The sequence below is a fragment of the Dreissena polymorpha genome, chromosome 7, assembly GCF_020536995.1.
Source record: "Dreissena polymorpha isolate Duluth1 chromosome 7, UMN_Dpol_1.0, whole genome shotgun sequence".
NCBI classification, from domain to species: Eukaryota; Metazoa; Mollusca; class Bivalvia; order Myida; family Dreissenidae; genus Dreissena; species Dreissena polymorpha.
The window spans coordinates 53672831-53689566 of record NC_068361.1 but is presented as its reverse complement, the minus strand read 5'-3'; the positions used below and the strand labels follow the sequence as shown (position 1 = coordinate 53689566).

General features: G+C 37.4%; 2 protein-coding genes across 22 annotated transcripts in view; one reads left to right on the top strand and one right to left on the bottom strand.

The window, feature by feature from the left end:
• Positions 1 to 16736, top strand: part of LOC127839182 (uncharacterized) — a 111546-nt gene that overhangs the window by 409 nt on the left and 94401 nt on the right. For 4 of the 8 annotated variants that reach the window (XM_052367431.1, XM_052367430.1, XM_052367432.1 and 1 more), the window contains exons 2-10: positions 648 to 753; positions 1154 to 1345; positions 2251 to 2382; positions 5100 to 6075; positions 7306 to 7360; positions 9262 to 9673; positions 12847 to 12954; positions 14171 to 14326; positions 15296 to 15704. The exons of 1 other annotated variant lie outside the window; for it this stretch is intronic. In XM_052367431.1, coding sequence (XP_052223391.1) covers positions 694 to 753; positions 1154 to 1345; positions 2251 to 2382; positions 5100 to 6075; positions 7306 to 7360; positions 9262 to 9673; positions 12847 to 12954; positions 14171 to 14326; positions 15296 to 15704 — 2500 coding nt within the window. In that variant the 5' untranslated portion in view covers positions 648 to 693. Of the gene's footprint in view, positions 1 to 425; positions 622 to 647; positions 754 to 1153; positions 1346 to 2250; positions 2383 to 5099; positions 6076 to 7305; positions 7361 to 9261; positions 9674 to 12846; positions 12955 to 14170; positions 14327 to 15295; positions 15705 to 16736 lie in introns of those variants that run through there. 3 more of the 8 variants (XM_052367429.1, XM_052367439.1, XM_052367438.1) reach the window with 3 other exon arrangements.
• The window catches only part of LOC127839181 (helicase SKI2W-like), a 138113-nt gene that overhangs the window by 59890 nt on the left and 61487 nt on the right, over positions 1 to 16736 (bottom strand). The gene's annotated exons all lie outside the window — the stretch shown is intronic.

Genomic DNA, 16736 nt, shown 5'->3' with positions numbered 1-16736 from the left:
AGAGTACGATATTAGATCCGTTTTTCGGTTGCTGGTGTATTCGGACGTACCATAACATAATATATTCGTATATTAAGGTCGCGGTGGTGTAGTGGATGAGGTGTCCGCCTAGCGATCGGGAGTTCGTGGGTTCGCTCCCTACTCGGGGATCAATCTCATTGTCTCCTCCACAGACACCAAGTACTGGTTCTTCCCAGGAAACGGACTTGACAATGTCCACATCTGCCTATAATAGGCCTTCCTGTAATTGTCAGCAATTGACTGTAGGAAGTACGAAGTAGAAGTAGAAGAAGTACCCACTTATTTGCATATTCCTGTAACTTAAAATTGAATTAATGGTGTTTTTTTTTAATAAACTAAAATGTGTTGCTACATAGTACTTAGTAGAAAAAGTACTATCAAGGAGGCAAGAGCAAAGATTCTGTGAAAGACCAAAGCCTGAGAAAAAAGTGCATTTGTTTAAACAGTTGTGTCCACTGGAATACTTTATTATACAAATTGGAAAATAATTATGTAATAAGCAAGTAGATGGGCCATTTATAAATGTTTTGGCAAGAGTTCTACATAACAAAACAAATACTGCATTTGACCAGCCCTTCTGAGGTTTTCTGCAATCTTAATGTTAAGTACATTTATTTTTGTTTCAGAAAATAAAGACCAAAAAATAAAGAAAAGAAAAGTATTTACACAGCGATGGAGATTTGTCCTGAATTTGTTGTATTACAATCTGCCTTCAAACTTGTAGACAGCCAGGTAGCTTAATGTGTGTTTTGATTGTGAATTTAGGACCTACATTTTTCCTCTATAAAGCATTATATTATCCCATAGTTACCTTTTTCCCATAGTTACCTTTTTCTCAATAGAAATAAATGAACCATTATTTAGACTCCAGTGACTAAATATTAATGATTTTTATAATGTGTTCCTTCTTCTTTTCATCAAATTACTGTAATTACTCTAAGTTTGTGTACACCCCATTTTTGGCCTTTTTGAAGAATTCTGTCCTGTTTTGCTTATCTGGTGTCACTTTGATCACCTGTATTTTGTTTATATTTTGCATTTCTAAATTTTCTGACATGGAAAAAATTATTTATTTTTAAGTGTCCGAAAAAGTGTAAATATGAAAAAACGCAGAGATATGTTTTCTATCTAGGCTGGTGAATATCTACACACACTGAAGAAGACAGCTTGCAGACCATATACTACCATAATTGTAACTGCGATCAATGAAATATGCCATGGTCTACAAAGCGACAATGATAAAGAAAGCTCATTGCAATGGGAACAGAAGCTGCATGCTACAATGCTGTATTGCTTGGTTCAGAAAAAATATATTGATATACAGGTATGCATTTTTACAGTAGGTTTGTGCAATCGGAAAGGAAGGGAATCAATAATTGAGTGTTTGGAAACACATTTTAAATGCCACTGTGTCTTGATTAAAGAATATATAAATAGTGATTGTTCTGTCTTTCTATCCTTCTCTCTTCTTTCTGTCCTTGACAAGTAGAAATGTGTGGACATAAAACACCATTTTCTTCTGAGGTGACACTTGTTTGATGCTTATACATTTGTGGATTGCAACCATTCCATTCCCACTAAAATTACACAATCTCTGTTTTTTACCTCGTTTTTCTCAAATGGGGGATTTTGTTTTTACCATTTTGTAAGCATGAACATCGTTTGCTACAACACATGGGTTTTTACACAAATTATGTTTTGACCATTCCTAATCTACATTGCTTTGACATTTTTATTGATTTCTTTTATATCGGTATTAATTTTTAAAAAGCTATTTCTTAATAAATCAGCTTTCCTGTTTTGTCTAGCTATATCATTTCTTATTACAAAACGTTTACATTTACTTGTTGTTTTTTGTAACCTTTCCTAATCCACCTGTGACTATCATTTACAAATTTGTTTAACTTTGCCTAATAAAATAAGCATATGAATTATTCCACCTTGCTTACAAGCACCAAGTTATAGCAACCGATCATCTGTGACACATTTCTAGTTTAAGTTCATCTCTTCACCTTTTCTTTTATTAATGGACACAGTGAATTTGGAATGCAATAATTTTGAGTGATTTCGTTTAACACTTTAAACATCCACACATATTAAGCCAGCTACTTAACGGCAAGGAGTAGACATATCAGAATTTGTAATGTTTTTATTCCTTATGTTTTTGATGATAGTTCATTTACTTACTGGCAATATTAATGTTTGCCAGCAATTTTGTCTCCTTTCAAGACTCCTATTCGCCCAGGGTCCATTCCATGCCTGAATGCTATGGACATGATAGTAGGACTGCTTCCAACATACAGCACCAGCTTGTACTTTGAGATTGTCAAGCAAAAACAGTGGGCATGTTACTTCTTTCAGGTACATTGTGTTAGTTATTATCCCCTGCCAAAGGCGGAGGCATGTAGAATTGGCATTCTCCATCCGTCAGTCAGTCACAAACTGTTCATGGCTATATGTCAGAAACTATAAAAGATATCATCATGAAACTTTATGGGTGCATTGATATCAACGAGAATAAGTTCCAACTTCCATGCACAAGAACCATAAACCTGCACTTTCTTAAATAAGAATTATTTCCCTTACTTGATTTTATATGATTAACTTTTCAAAGCTCAGAAGAATCCATTTAAGATTTCAATATGAAACTTCATGGGTGTATTGATATCATTTGTATGATGTAATTTGTTAGGGCTATATCTAATATATGCGTCAAGATTTCAATGCATAAAAACAATGAGCCTACTGGTATCACTGAATTACTTGTTTTCAATTGTGTCGTATATCAAAGGATTTGCACCCATTCATAAACAAAATTTATTTGCTTGTTTAGGATAAGGATTATAAAGGTTATAAATTCATATAAAAACTGAGCTTTTTATTATATTCTGATATAAACAATGTCACATATGGATTGATAGCTTTTGTAACCATGATGTCAGCTGTCCCTCTGACATAAATTATAAGCTAGCCTGAGCAAAACATGCGGTGTACGTAAGTTATTTTAAAATCTGCTCCAACCAGACCTATAGGAGTCACTTGTTTTTCTTATATTTATGCCCCCCTTCGAAGAAGAGGGGGTATATTGCTTTGCTCATGTCGGTCGGTCGGTCTGTCGGTCGGTCGGTCCGTCCACCAGGTGGTTGTCAGACGATAACTCAAGAACGCTTGGGCCTAGGATCATGAAACTTCATAGGTACATTGATCATGACTCGCAGATGACCCCTATTGATTTTGAGGTCACTAGGTCAAAGGTCAAGGTCACGGTGACCAGAAATAGTAAAATGGTTTTTGAATGATAACTCAAGAACGCATACGCCTAGGATCATGAAACTTCATGGGTAGATTGATCATGACTTGCAGATGACCCCTATTGATTTTGAGGTCACTAGGTCAAAGGTCAAGGTCACGGTGACCCGAAATAGTAAAATGGTTTCCGGATGATAACTCAAGAACGCATATGCCTAGGATCATGAAACTTCATGGGTAGATTGATCATAACTCGCAGATGACCCCTATTGATTTTCAGGTCACTAGGTCAAATTTCAAGGTCACAGTGACTCGAAATAGTAAAATGATTTCCGGATGATTACTCAAGAATGCTTACGCCTAGGATCATGAAACTTTATAGGTACATTGATCATGACTGGCAAATGACCCCTATTGATTTTCAGGTCTCTAGGTCAAAGGTAATGGTCACAGTGACTTGAAACAGTAAAATGGTTTCCAGATGATAACTTAAGAATGCTTACGCCTAAGATCATGAAACTTCATAGGTACATTGATCATGACAGGCAGATGACCCTTATTGATTTTCAGGTCACTAGGTCAAAGGTCAAGGTCACAGTCACTCGAAATAGTAAAATGGTTTCCGGATGATAACTCAAGAATGCTTACGGCTAGGATCATGAAACTTCATAGGTACATTGATCATGACTGGCAGATGACCCCTATCAATTTTCAGGTCACTAGGTCAAAGGTCAAGGTCACAATGACTCGAAATAGTTAAATGGTATCAGGATGATAAATCAAGAATGCTTACACCTAGGATAATGATACTTCATAGGTACTAGGTCAAAGGTCAAGGTCACGGTGACCCGAAATAGTAAAATGGTTTTCGGATGATAACTCAAGAACGCATACGCCTAGGATCATGAAACTTCATAGGTAGATTGATCATGACTTGCAGATTACCCCTATTGATTTTGAGGTCACAAGGTCAAGGTCACGGTGACCCGAAATAGTAAAATGATTTTCGGATGATAACTCAAGAACGCTTTTGCCTAGGATCATGACACTTCATAGGTACATTGATCGTGACCCGCAGATGACCCCTATTGATTTTCAGGTCACTAGGTCAAAGGTCAAGGTCACAGTGACAAAATTCGTCGCCACTACAACGGACAGCCCATATGGGGGGCATGCATGTTTTACAAACAGCCCTTGTTATATATAGTGAAAATTAACACAATATTCTGCTCTGAAACCACAAGACCCAGGCGTTTGGTATTTGTTATGTCACATTGTATTGTTGTCTTTTACCAGGTTTGATCAAATCATGCCCATGGGGTCAAAACTGGCCATGTCTCAGTGGGCACATGTTTTAAATAGACTAGAGAAACTCTTTTACGATCTTCTCTGATTCTAAGAAGCTGTAATCTTTCATATTTGGTATGTAGCATCATCTTACATTGTAATATGGCCCTGAATAGCAATAGTACAGCATGGCATACATAATGCTTCCAAATTTTATTTGATGTGATACCACGAAAAAATGCTATACCACAATTAATTTGTATCTCCCTTGTCTATTATTTGCATCATGTTTTTTTTACTGTATTTAATTATTTTGACAATATGCATGCACATTTATGTCAAAGTGGCTGAGTGGATATACAGTCCACCAAGCGATCATAAGGTCCCAGGTTTGATACCAACTAAACGTTTGTTCTTAAGATTTTGACCTAAGGCAACAAGCCGAAGGTAACAGACTCAACATTTTCTTAGAAAGCATTGAAGCTTTTAATGTGGTCTACCAAAAGTTATGTTTAATCTTAATTGTGTTGCTACAATTTTAGGCTCTGCCTCTTCTTGATCATACCACAGCGGCTGGTCTGCTTACTGACCTACTGAACCACTTGCTACAGGAACCTGTGACCTTGGCAGACAGAGAGGTCATCTCCATAGCAACCAATACTTTCCTGAAACACTGCTTGTATGTTCCACCGGAAACCAGCCAGATTCTAAGGGAATGCTTATGTTTGCTTAGAGTTCCAAGGAAACATATTTGCACACTGTACCAAGAGGCAACAACTGATTTGGTTACTATGGGAACAGAAGTGGCTCCCATTGATAACAATAACAGTGACATCTTTCAACAAAATGCCTTCTATTCAGATGGCATAACTTTTTGGGGTGGTTTTGTGGAAAGTAATTTCGATTTTCTAAAAATGGTAATTGAAGATTTGAATAATCGTACATCCCACTTTGATACTCCCATATCCAATGATTTTTGTTTGCTGGGACAAATTGGACTGCTAGCTTACCTGTATTTGGTTGGAAATGAAAGAGCACTAGATTGTTGGTTGATTAACAACATGTTTGGGGGTAAAGTGTTGAGTTACGAAAATTGTGGGATAGATTTAATCAGACCGTTGTACGGCTATATGGTAAACAAACGATTAGCAAAGCAGATAGCAAATCAAATTGACTTAAACACATTAAAGTCTGTACTTGAGAGGTTTGACTTTGCTGCTGTAGCAAAAACTCCAGTAGTAAAACTAGTACTTGAGACTGGAGCCAGTGAAAATGGAGAATGTCCTTTCCGGTGCTTAATGTTGGAAAGCAAGGTTTTCTTACAAATGGTTGAAGGTGTAAGAGCATACCAAACCAAGGATTTGGTTGTTGACAATCAGGATGGTGAGGATTTGTTTATTTGTGGTGGTGATAGGGTGTGTGACCTGCAGGATGTTGTTTACGGCGAGACATGGACGGATGATGTCACTGCGGATGCCCTCTTGTGGAGGATACAGGAAAGCCTTCCACAAATGGAGGGTATGTATTGCCAATGATATAAATTGTAATAACCTTGTACATTTTTTCCTGGTGCATTTTGGTTGTCAGGTTTCCAATGGTGGTTAGTAGATTGTGGTATGGCGGGAAGAAGGTTGGATGGGTGTCTTTAAATAGATGTTTTGGATCAATAAGTTTTCATCAAACTTTTACAAATCTAGATAAAAAAAATGATATATCAAGCTTGCATGGAGATGAAGCTCAGGATGGTATTTGGGGGCATTTCCGGTGCAAGTCAAGAGCACAGAACATTACTAACAAAAAGAAACAAAAAACTTCTGCTCAATTGAGTTGGGATAGAGATATTGCATTGATATTGTGCGAGTTGGTTGCTCTCATGGAGACTTAGCCTGGGATTACAATTTGGGCCAGTCTGGGTTAACCATTTTGCTGTCAGAAGCAACGTGAAAATGGCTTTTGCAACTAGCATAAAACCATAACAGCCTGCGAGTAACTCGCTGTCTGTTCAGGTTTTATGCTGTTTGCTGCTCATCAATCAGTATCTAAGGGTTGAAAATGAAGCCTTTAAAACTTGAATCAAGTAAGAAAGGCCTTGAATTAAATTGAACTTTCGAAGGGACTACAAATGCCTCAAAATACGTATCTAAGTGGTAAAGAGTTAAGGTCTAGATCACTGTTGCTAAATCTAGAAAATAGCATTCAGAGGTTTCCGGTCAATAAATTGAGCCTTGTTTTGAGAGAACTGGGCTTAATGCATGTGCATGGACGACACTTTCCGCCTAAACTTGATTTTCGGTAAAGAGGGACTTCCTTGAAACTAAAAATACCATAAAAGCGGAAAGTGTCATCCCTGATTAGCCTGTGCGGACTGCATAGGCTAATCTGGGATGACACTTTACGCACATGCATTAAGCCCAGTTTTCTCAGAATGCAGCTAAATTGTGTTTGCATTGACCAATCTTGATAAAAATAGCTTCCTATGGGACCTGTTGGGTCAAGCTCAAGATAACAGTTACTAAAGACAGGCTGTCATGTGAGCCCTTCTATTTCTTTATACCTTTAATCAATTTTTTGCATAATATGTTTTTTGCCCAAACAGCCCTTCACTCCCAGAATGTATTGTTCTCGTTTCACACTTCAATGCGTGTCAGCGTTTGTTTAAAAGGAAGCCTGTTACAATGTCATCTTTTAACTTATGATTTTACAGTAGTTCTTGAAAAATGTGTAAATGTATTTTGTTGCTTTTTATAGGCTGTATGGAAAACTTGCTACAACCAAAATGCTGGAAGTTTTGGCAATATGACAGGTAATAATATAATGTTTATAAAATGCACGGAAATAAAGCGACCTGTTGCCATCCAATGTTTATCTTGACAGTTATTAGCGTTTGAACTGGATATCTGTATTAAGATAATTGACAAAAATATTATAAGAAAGAAAATGTCACTCTACTTGGATTTGAGTTCCAGACCTCTGTATCAAAAGCCAAACTACTTAACGAGTCAGCATGCCATCTTTGATATAATTTTAAATGTAAAATCCAATAATTTTGTTCTTGTAAGCAATCAAAGTATTGTCAGTGAGTTTAACAAAAACAATACTAGCATACAGCATTATTCTGGTTTGAATATAATCATACGTTTTTAACGACCCTACTTAACTATGAACAATATCAACCACTGTATTCAATTTGATCAAATGAAAGTGTACAAAATGTATTGTTTCTACAATAAAGACATGTATTGACTAGTTTTTATCATAAGAATGCAGTTTATGCTATTTAATTTTGACTATTATGTTTGAATAGGCTCAGGAAACAGACTTGAGAGCGTTTCAAATATCCCTTAGGCTTTCCATGCAATCAAGCTAAAATAAATAAGTTGAAAAAATAGGTTCAGAATTGTGTCCAATATGACGAACCAACAAATGGTGATTTTTTTTTTAAATTGTGAAATTGAGTGGCAAAAAATATCTTAAAGTGGTAAAATTTAATAGGACAACTTTTATAAACAAGTAGAAACCTAATTATAAACTCTTTTTTGCTTCTTTATTTCACCTGAATATTACTCACAAGCAAAAATTGTTTAAGAGTATTTTATGTTAAAAACATTTGTTTTTTGTTATAAAATTCAAAGCATAATGTGATTTACTCACAGTTTTAATATACTTGTAAGGATTGTTATAATTTAGTCTCGTCAAATGTTCTAGTTTTTACTATACCCTACAGAGATGAGTATACATGTTTGACAAAAAAAGTGGGTGGATGTCACTCTGTCAGTTTGTTGATCAGTCTTCTAAGTAATCGTCATATCTAAACAAGAGCTGTCACCATAGGATGACTTATGCCCCCTATAAACGCTTGATAGAAATTATGAGCTTTTTCGAAACCTAAACATAGATTTCGAAACCTAAACCCGGACCCTAAGTTCAAGGTCAAGGTCACAGGGGTCAAAATTTGCGTGCGTATGGAAAGGCCTTGTCCATATACACATGCATACCAAATATTAAGGTTATATCTCAAGGGACATAGAAGTTATGAGCATTTTTCAAAACCTGAACGCAGATTTCGAAACCTTAACACGGACCTAAGTTCAAGGTCAAGGTCACAGGGGTAAAAATGCGTGTGCATGTGGAAAGGCCTTGTCCATATAGACATGCATACCAAATATGAAGGTTATATCTCAAGGGACATAGAAGTAATGAGCATTTTTCGAAACCAAAACGCAGATTTGAAACCTAAACGCGACCCTAAGTTCAAGATCAATGTCACAGGGGTAAAAAAAATTGTGCGTATGGAAAGGCCTTGTCCATATGCACAAACTTGCATACCAAATATGAAGGTTATATCTCAAGGGACATAGAAGTTATGAGCATTTTTCGAAACCTAAACACAGATTTCGAAACCTAAACGTGGACCCTAAGAGAATGGTCAAGGTCACAGGGGTAAAAAAATGTGTGCGTATGGAAAGGCTTGTCCATATACACATGCATACCAAATATGAAGGTTATATCTCAAGGGACATGGAAGTTTGGAGCATTTTTCGAAACCTAAATGCAAAGTGTGACGGAAAGACGGACAGACAGATGGACAGACAGACGGACAGACAGACAGTCCGATCACTATATGCCCCCTTTTCTTTGAAAGGGGGCATAAAAATCAATACAAATACTTATTGCGCTAATTGTATTTCACTTTCTCTTTTGCAGATTGTGGGATGTCTTGAGACAAGAAATCCAAATTCTGGCAAAATCAAAGAGGCTTATGCAGATGTTAGAAATTGTGTTGCACTATAAACAAATGGGAAATAGTAATCAATGGGAAAGTGCTCAGCAATTGGAGACAGGAGCAGGGAAGAGCAATAAAATGGAAGCTGATACGAAATTGGCAAAAGTAACAGGGGAGGTTATTCTAGGAAGTCAAAATGTCAAACAAAGGGAGGTAATTTATCCGCTGACACAGTTGTTCACCTTGGCATTCCAAGAGCTTTCATTGACAGATCAGGACTGTATAGTGAGACAGATCCATAGTTCGAGGGACATCAGAGGACTGTTTCCAGAAATAGATCGGAGGGAACTGACACACTTGTTCAACAAAATAACCTCAGATATGGATGCACAAGTAAGAATCACTGGGTAGTGGGTATTGAGTAAATGTTTCAAGGTAGAAATGGCATATAAATCATTCAAATACTGAACATGTATATGATTTGACAGTATTTAAAAATTGTTAATACAGACCTGTTGGGCAAATGTTCACAGACATCTTAGACTCATTACTGGAAAATTGACATAGGCAGTAGTACAAAAACCCTATAGCTATAATAAGTAATAAGTAGTACTAATTCCCTAAGCAACTCATTTAAATAAAACCAGATACAGTGCAAGCTGCTGCTAAAGATAAAATTAAAATTAGCTGTGTTTTTAACACACAAATGAAAAGAAAATGTTTATCTTGACTAGAGTCTAAGATTTATTTGCTCTGTAATCACTTGCCATAAATTCACATTCTGACTGCATTATTCTAAGGCTCATATAAGCTACCACTATGCACACTTTTTGTGAATATACGCTTAAGTAACTTTGAGAATTAAAAAGAATCCACGTTGGCAATAAACATATTTGTTATATACTAGTAACCCGTAACAAAGTAGAGGGGCACGCTGGATTTACCACGTTTATACTAGTACCCCGTAACAAAGTAGAGGGGAACGCTGGATTTACCACTTTGGCTCTGTCTTTTGACTGAAGTCCAGTAGTCTACAGTGCACAATTTTGGCTCACAAAGTATTTCTGCACTTTTTTACATTATACACAACATACTGAAACTGACATGAAATTTTCTTTTTCATATTCAATTTTTATTATCTGATGTTGAATGATTACTCAAGTAATGAACCATAATAAACTTATATTTTTAGCTCACCTGATTGCTCAGATGAGCTTTTGTGACCGGTCTTAGTCCGTCGTACATCCGTAAACATTTGCTCGTAATAACTCCAGAGGCCACATTTCTTGTCCAATCTTCATGAAACTTGGTCAGAAGCTTTGTCCCAATAGAATCTCGGCCGAGTTCGAAACTGGGTTGTGCCGGGTAAAAACTAGGTCACAAGGCCAAAAAAAAGAAAAACCTTGTAAACACTGTAGAAGTCACATTTCAAGCCCAATCTTCATGTAACTTTGTCAAAATGTTTGTCTTAATGATATCTTGGTTGAGTTCAAAAGTGGTTTCGATCCGTTGAAAAACATGGCCACCAGTGGGCAGGGCAGTTTTCCTTATTTGGCTTTTGAGAAACCTTGTAAACACTCTAGAAGTCACAATTTTTGCCCAATCATCACGAAAGTTGATCAAAACATTGGATCAATTGATGTCTTGGACGAGTTTGAAAATGGATGAGATTGGTGAAAAAACATGGCCGCCAGTGGGCGGGGCATTTTTCTCTATATGTATATAGTGGCAGTTTTCCCTATTTGGCTATAGAGAAACCTTGTAAACACTCTAGAAGTCACGATTTTTGTCCAATCATCATGAAAGTTGGTCAAAACATTGGTTTTATTGATATCTCGGACGAGTTTGAAAATGGTCGGGATTGGTGAAAAAACATGGCCGCCAGTGCGCGGGGCATTTTTCTTTTTATGTATTTAGTGAAAATATGTGAAAACAGTAGAAGTCACATTTTTGGCCCAATTTTCATGAAATTTTTTCAGAACATTTGTTTCCTTGATACGAGAGTTGAGTTCAAAAATGGTTCCGGTCAGTTGAATAACATGGCTGCTGGGAGGGGGGCAGTTTTCTCATTATGCCCCCCCCCTTTCGAAGAAGAGGGGGTATATTGTTTCGGTCATGTCGGTCGGTCAGTCCACCAGATGGTTTCCGGATGATAACTGAAGAGCGCTTATGCCAAGGATCATGAAACTTCATAGGTACATTGATCATGACTCGCAAATGACCCCTATTGATTTTCAGGTCACTAGGTCAAAGGTCACAATGACCCGAAATAGTAAAATGGTTTCCGGATGATTACTCAAGAACACTTATGCTTAGGATCATGCTACTTCATAGATACATTGATCATGACTCGCAGAAGACCCCTATTGATTTTCAGGTCACTAGGTCAAGGTCACGGTGACCCAAAGCAATAAAATGGTTTCAGGATGATAACTCAAGAACACTTATGCCTAGGATCATGAAACTTCATAGAAACATTGATCATGACTAGCAGATAACCCCTATTGATTTTCAGGTCACTAGGTCAAAGGTCAAGGTCAAGATGACCCGAAATAGTAAAATGGTTTCTGGATGATAGCTCAAGAACGCTTAGGCCTAGGATCATGAAACTTCATAGGTACATTGATCATAACTCGTAGATGACCCCTATAGATTTTCAGGTCACTAGGTCAAAGGTTAAGGTCACAATTACCCGAAATAGTAAAATTGTTTCCGGATGATAACTCAAGAACACTTAGGCCTAGGATCATGAAACTTCATAGGTACATTGATCATGACTAGTAGATGACCCCTATTGATTTTCAGGTCACTAGGTCAAAGGTCAAGGTCACAGTGACCCGAAATTGTAAAATGGTTTACAGATGATAACTCAAGAACGCTTATGCCTAGGATCATGAAACTTCAAAGGTACATTGATCATGACTCGAAGATGACCCCTATTGATTTTCAGGTCACTTGGTCAAAGGTCAAGGTCACGGTGACCTGAAATAGTAAAATGGTTTCTGGATGATAACTCAAGAGCGCTTATGCCTAGGATCATGAAACTTTATAGGTACAATGATCATGACTCGCAGATGACGCCTACAGATTTTCAGGTCACTAGGTCAAAGGTCAAGGTCACAGTGCCACAAAACGTATTCACACAATGGCTGTCAAGGTCACGGTGACTCAACTTAGAAAAATGGTTTCCGGATGATAACTCAAGAATGCTTACGCCTAGGATCATAAAACTTCATAGGTACATTGATCATAACTCGCAGATGAAATAATGATGAAACTTGAACAGGATGTTTGTCTGGACAATATCTAGGTCAAGTTTGACATTTGGTAAAGATTGAATGAACCGACTCCTCTCAGGTGAGCGAACTAGGACCATCTTGACCCTCTTGTTTATGATTGTTACAACTTGCAGTATATTGTGACCTTGGACATATGCTGCTCTAGTTTGGTTAAACTTAATTGATGATACCAGATCCAGTGACTACCATCAACCTATATTTTTCTATAGCCTTATAAGACTGGTAATTTGGTAGATAGAATAAAAACGTGTTCCTTACTGTTGCCAGGTCATAAAGTCTGTGCTGTTGATGTGCCTGAAGGACCCACTAGTTGTCATGGAGACCATTGTCAGCAGTTGTGTGCAAAATGAGCGGCAGGCAAGAAGCACTGCAGCGGTATGTAACTACTTTTTGGTTAATTCCCTTCCCATCCATGGTGCAGTATGTTACTAACATTTTGTTGGTTCCATTCCCATCCATGGTGCGGTATGTAACTACTATTGTGTTGGTTCCCTTCCCATCCATGGGGCTGTATGTAACTCCCATTTTGTTGGTTCCCTGTCCAGCACTGCAGGGGTATGTAACTACTATTGTGTTGGTTCCCTTCCCATCCATGGTGCTGTATGTAACTCCCATTGGGTTGGTTCCCTATCCAGCACTGCAGCGGTATGTAACTCCCATTTTGTTGGTTCCCTTTCCAGCACTAAAGTGGCGTGTAACATCCATTTTGTTGATTCCCTGTCCAGCACTGCATTGGTATGTAACTACTATTTGGTTGGTTCCCTTCCAATCCATGGTGTGGTATGAAACTCCCATTTTGTTGGTTCCCTTTCCAGCACTGCAGCCCTATGTAACTCCAATTTTGTTGGTTCCCTGTCCAGCACTGCAGCAGTATGTAACTCCCATTTTGTTGATTCCCTATCTAGCACTGCATCGGTATTTAACTCCAATTTTGTTGGTGACCTGTCCAACCACATAACTTGTATGGATATTGGTCATGAAATTATTTCTTTGGCCAATGCCCACCCTACCTCTAAAATTTGTCTATTATAAATATTTAAACTTTGTATCATTAAATCAGCTTCCCAAGGAAAAGAGTGATAAGGTAAATATATAACAATGATATTACTAAAATACTGATGAAAACAGCTACAAATCAATATTGAAGATGGCAGTTCATATTGGTTTGCAAACCCTTGTCTAAGTTGCTGATTTTGTTATTTGATCAAGAGCGCTCGAGCTTGATTCCCAATTTGTTTGGCTTGGTCACCTATCTTGTTTTAATTTATATATGTTCATCTTTAAGTTAAAATATCTTAACATTACTACTACAGTAATGCACTTCAAAGTTATGCATTTATGGACAGTATACAAGGTTACACAAAGAAAACATACATTTTTCTATCAAAGCCTAAACATAGTCTAATGTGCTGTCTTGGAGAAGCTGTTGTTAAATAGTATTTTCCTGTTTTCCAAAACATTGAATCCTATTTGTATGATTTTTTTTCTTTCTTAAGATAGACTAAAGCCTTGCGGAAGACATTATTGTGTTACAAACTTCACTTTTGTCTGTGTGTAAATGTAAAATGGTAGAACTTTACATTGTTTCCAGGTTCTTGGATACTTAAAGCAGACGTGCTCACTAACCAGTCCAGACTGGCCTGAAAGGCAGCTCCTCACACATGTCCTGTCCTCATGGCTGACATCAGAGCAACTGTCAGACAAGCAGACCAAGTGTTTCCTCATATTTCTTAGAGAAATGCTTCAGGTATGCATAGGTTATTTTTGTATTTTGTATTGATAAAAAATGTATGCATTTGTTCGTTTATAAAAAATGTAAATTAATTAGTGCATAACACAGGGAATTCAAGTAGCTTTATTTTATCTTTAATAAAATAATTCACTTACATTAAAACGCAAAAAAACACTTCGATTTAGTCCACCTACCAGTGAAACCAGAGGAGGTGTAAGGTTCACCTTTGGTCTGTCTGTCCACATGTTTTTCTGTCTGTTTCTCAGAATTGTAATCCTGCAATAAATCACTTATGCTAAGTTTATTTGTGTAGATAGACAAATACTAATGGGGAATGTGTAGTTTGTTTCATTTTGTTCGGTCAGACAAAAATTGTGGTTGCTATGATCTTAGAAATAAGTGAACACTGAAAAAAGTGATGGATCCTGCAATGAATAAACAAGTACTTGAGATTAGTTGATACAACTTGGCATGTCATTTGATGAATATGACATTCAGGACTCTCACATCACCTTAACCCTTTCAGTGCGGGAACCGAATTTTAAAGGCCTTTGCAAACAGTTTGGATCCAGATGAGACGCCACAGAAGGTGGCGTCTCATCAGTATCCAAACTGTTTGCTATTCTGATAGTATTCTTTGAAAAAAATCGAAGAAAATGCTAATTTTAGAAATTCAGCAGACAACATTTTAGCAGAAGACAAATTTCCCAGCATGCAAAGGGCTAAGTTTATTCACATGGGCTGATAAATAAATACTGACATGGCTTTGATCAGGGGCATCTATGTTTATTTAAGACAACATCTTGTTCATTTCTATAACTTTAATTGGGATAATTGCTACCTAGCACAACATGCATCTCCGGGGAATATTTGTCACTACCGTAACCATTCTCTGGTGTAGGTTAATATTGTCTTTGCTGAAAATAGTTTGAAACAAAGCTGTCCCTTCTGATTTTTAAAACTCTTTTTATTCTTTTGTTTTAGGTGGAGAATGTAATTGATGTAGAAGGCTTTCTTCAGTTTGTTATTTTGCCTCATCTCAGTACAGACCATCTTCAAACCACTGCACCCACTAAGGTTGCCATGACATTAAAAATGTCCTTGACATTATTTCTTGCCATTCTACAGTCCAAATGTATGGCAGGTTTTGATTGGTTGAACTCTATTGCTGAACCAATCGTTTTGCTCGTTACATTGGCTGGCTTGCTGAATGAGTGCTTAGTCCTATGGACCCACAATCCATCTCTGGAAAGTGACCACACTGACCTTGACACAGAAAATGTTAAAACAGAAATGACTCTTTCAAAATTGGCAGTAAAGGAATTGACCATAGCGTGTTTGAAGCAACTGCAAACTTCTTGGAAAGGGATGGACGATGATATTTTCATGAATGGTAACGTCAATGAATTAAAACAAACTAGCCATATTTACTGGTAATGTTGTTGTTAGCTCACCTCATTGCTCAGGTGAGCTTTTGTGACGGGTCTTTGTCCGTCATCCATCCATCCATCCGTACGTCCACATTTGTTCGTAAACACGCTAGAGGCCACATTTATTGTCCGATCTTCATGAAACTTAGTCAGAAGATTTGTCTCAATAATATCTCGATCGAGTTCGAAACTGGGTCATGCTGGGTTAAAAACTAGGTCACTAGGTTAAAAAAAAAGAAAAACCTTGTAAACACTGTAGAAGTCACATTTCATGCCCAGATCGGTGAATAAACATGGCCGCCAGTGGGGGGGGGGGGGGGCATTTTTCTCTTATAAATGAAAACATGTGAGCAATCTAGAAGTCACATTTTTGGCCCAATTTTCATGAAATTTGGTCAAAATGTTTGCCTTAATGTTATGTTGGCTGAGTTCAAAAGTGGTTCCGGTCCGTTGAAAAACATGGCCACCAGTAGGCGGTGCAATTTTCCTTATTTGGCTATAGAGAAACCTTTAAAACACTCTAGAAGTAAGATTTTTTGCCCAATCATCATGAAAAATGGTCAAAACATTGGTTTTATTGATATCTCAGACGAGATTGAAAATGGTCCAGATCGGTGAAAAAACATGGCCGCCAGTGGGCGGGGCATTTTTCTCTATATGTATATAGTGAAAACATGTGAACACTCTAGAAGTCACATTTTTGGCCCAATTTTCATGAAATTCGGTCAGAACATTTGTTTCCTTGATACAAAAGTTGAGTTTGAAAATGGTCCCGATCAGTCAAAAAACATGGCCGCAAGGGGGGTGGGGCAGTGTTCCTTATGTTGCTAGAGAGAAACCTTGTGATCGAACACTGTAGAAGTCACATTTTTTGCCTAATCATCTTGAAACTTAGTCAATATATTGGTTTTATTGATTTCTCAGACAATTTGAAAAATGGCTCAGATCGGTAAAACACTTTAGCTCACCTGATTGCTCAGGTGAGGTTTTAGGAT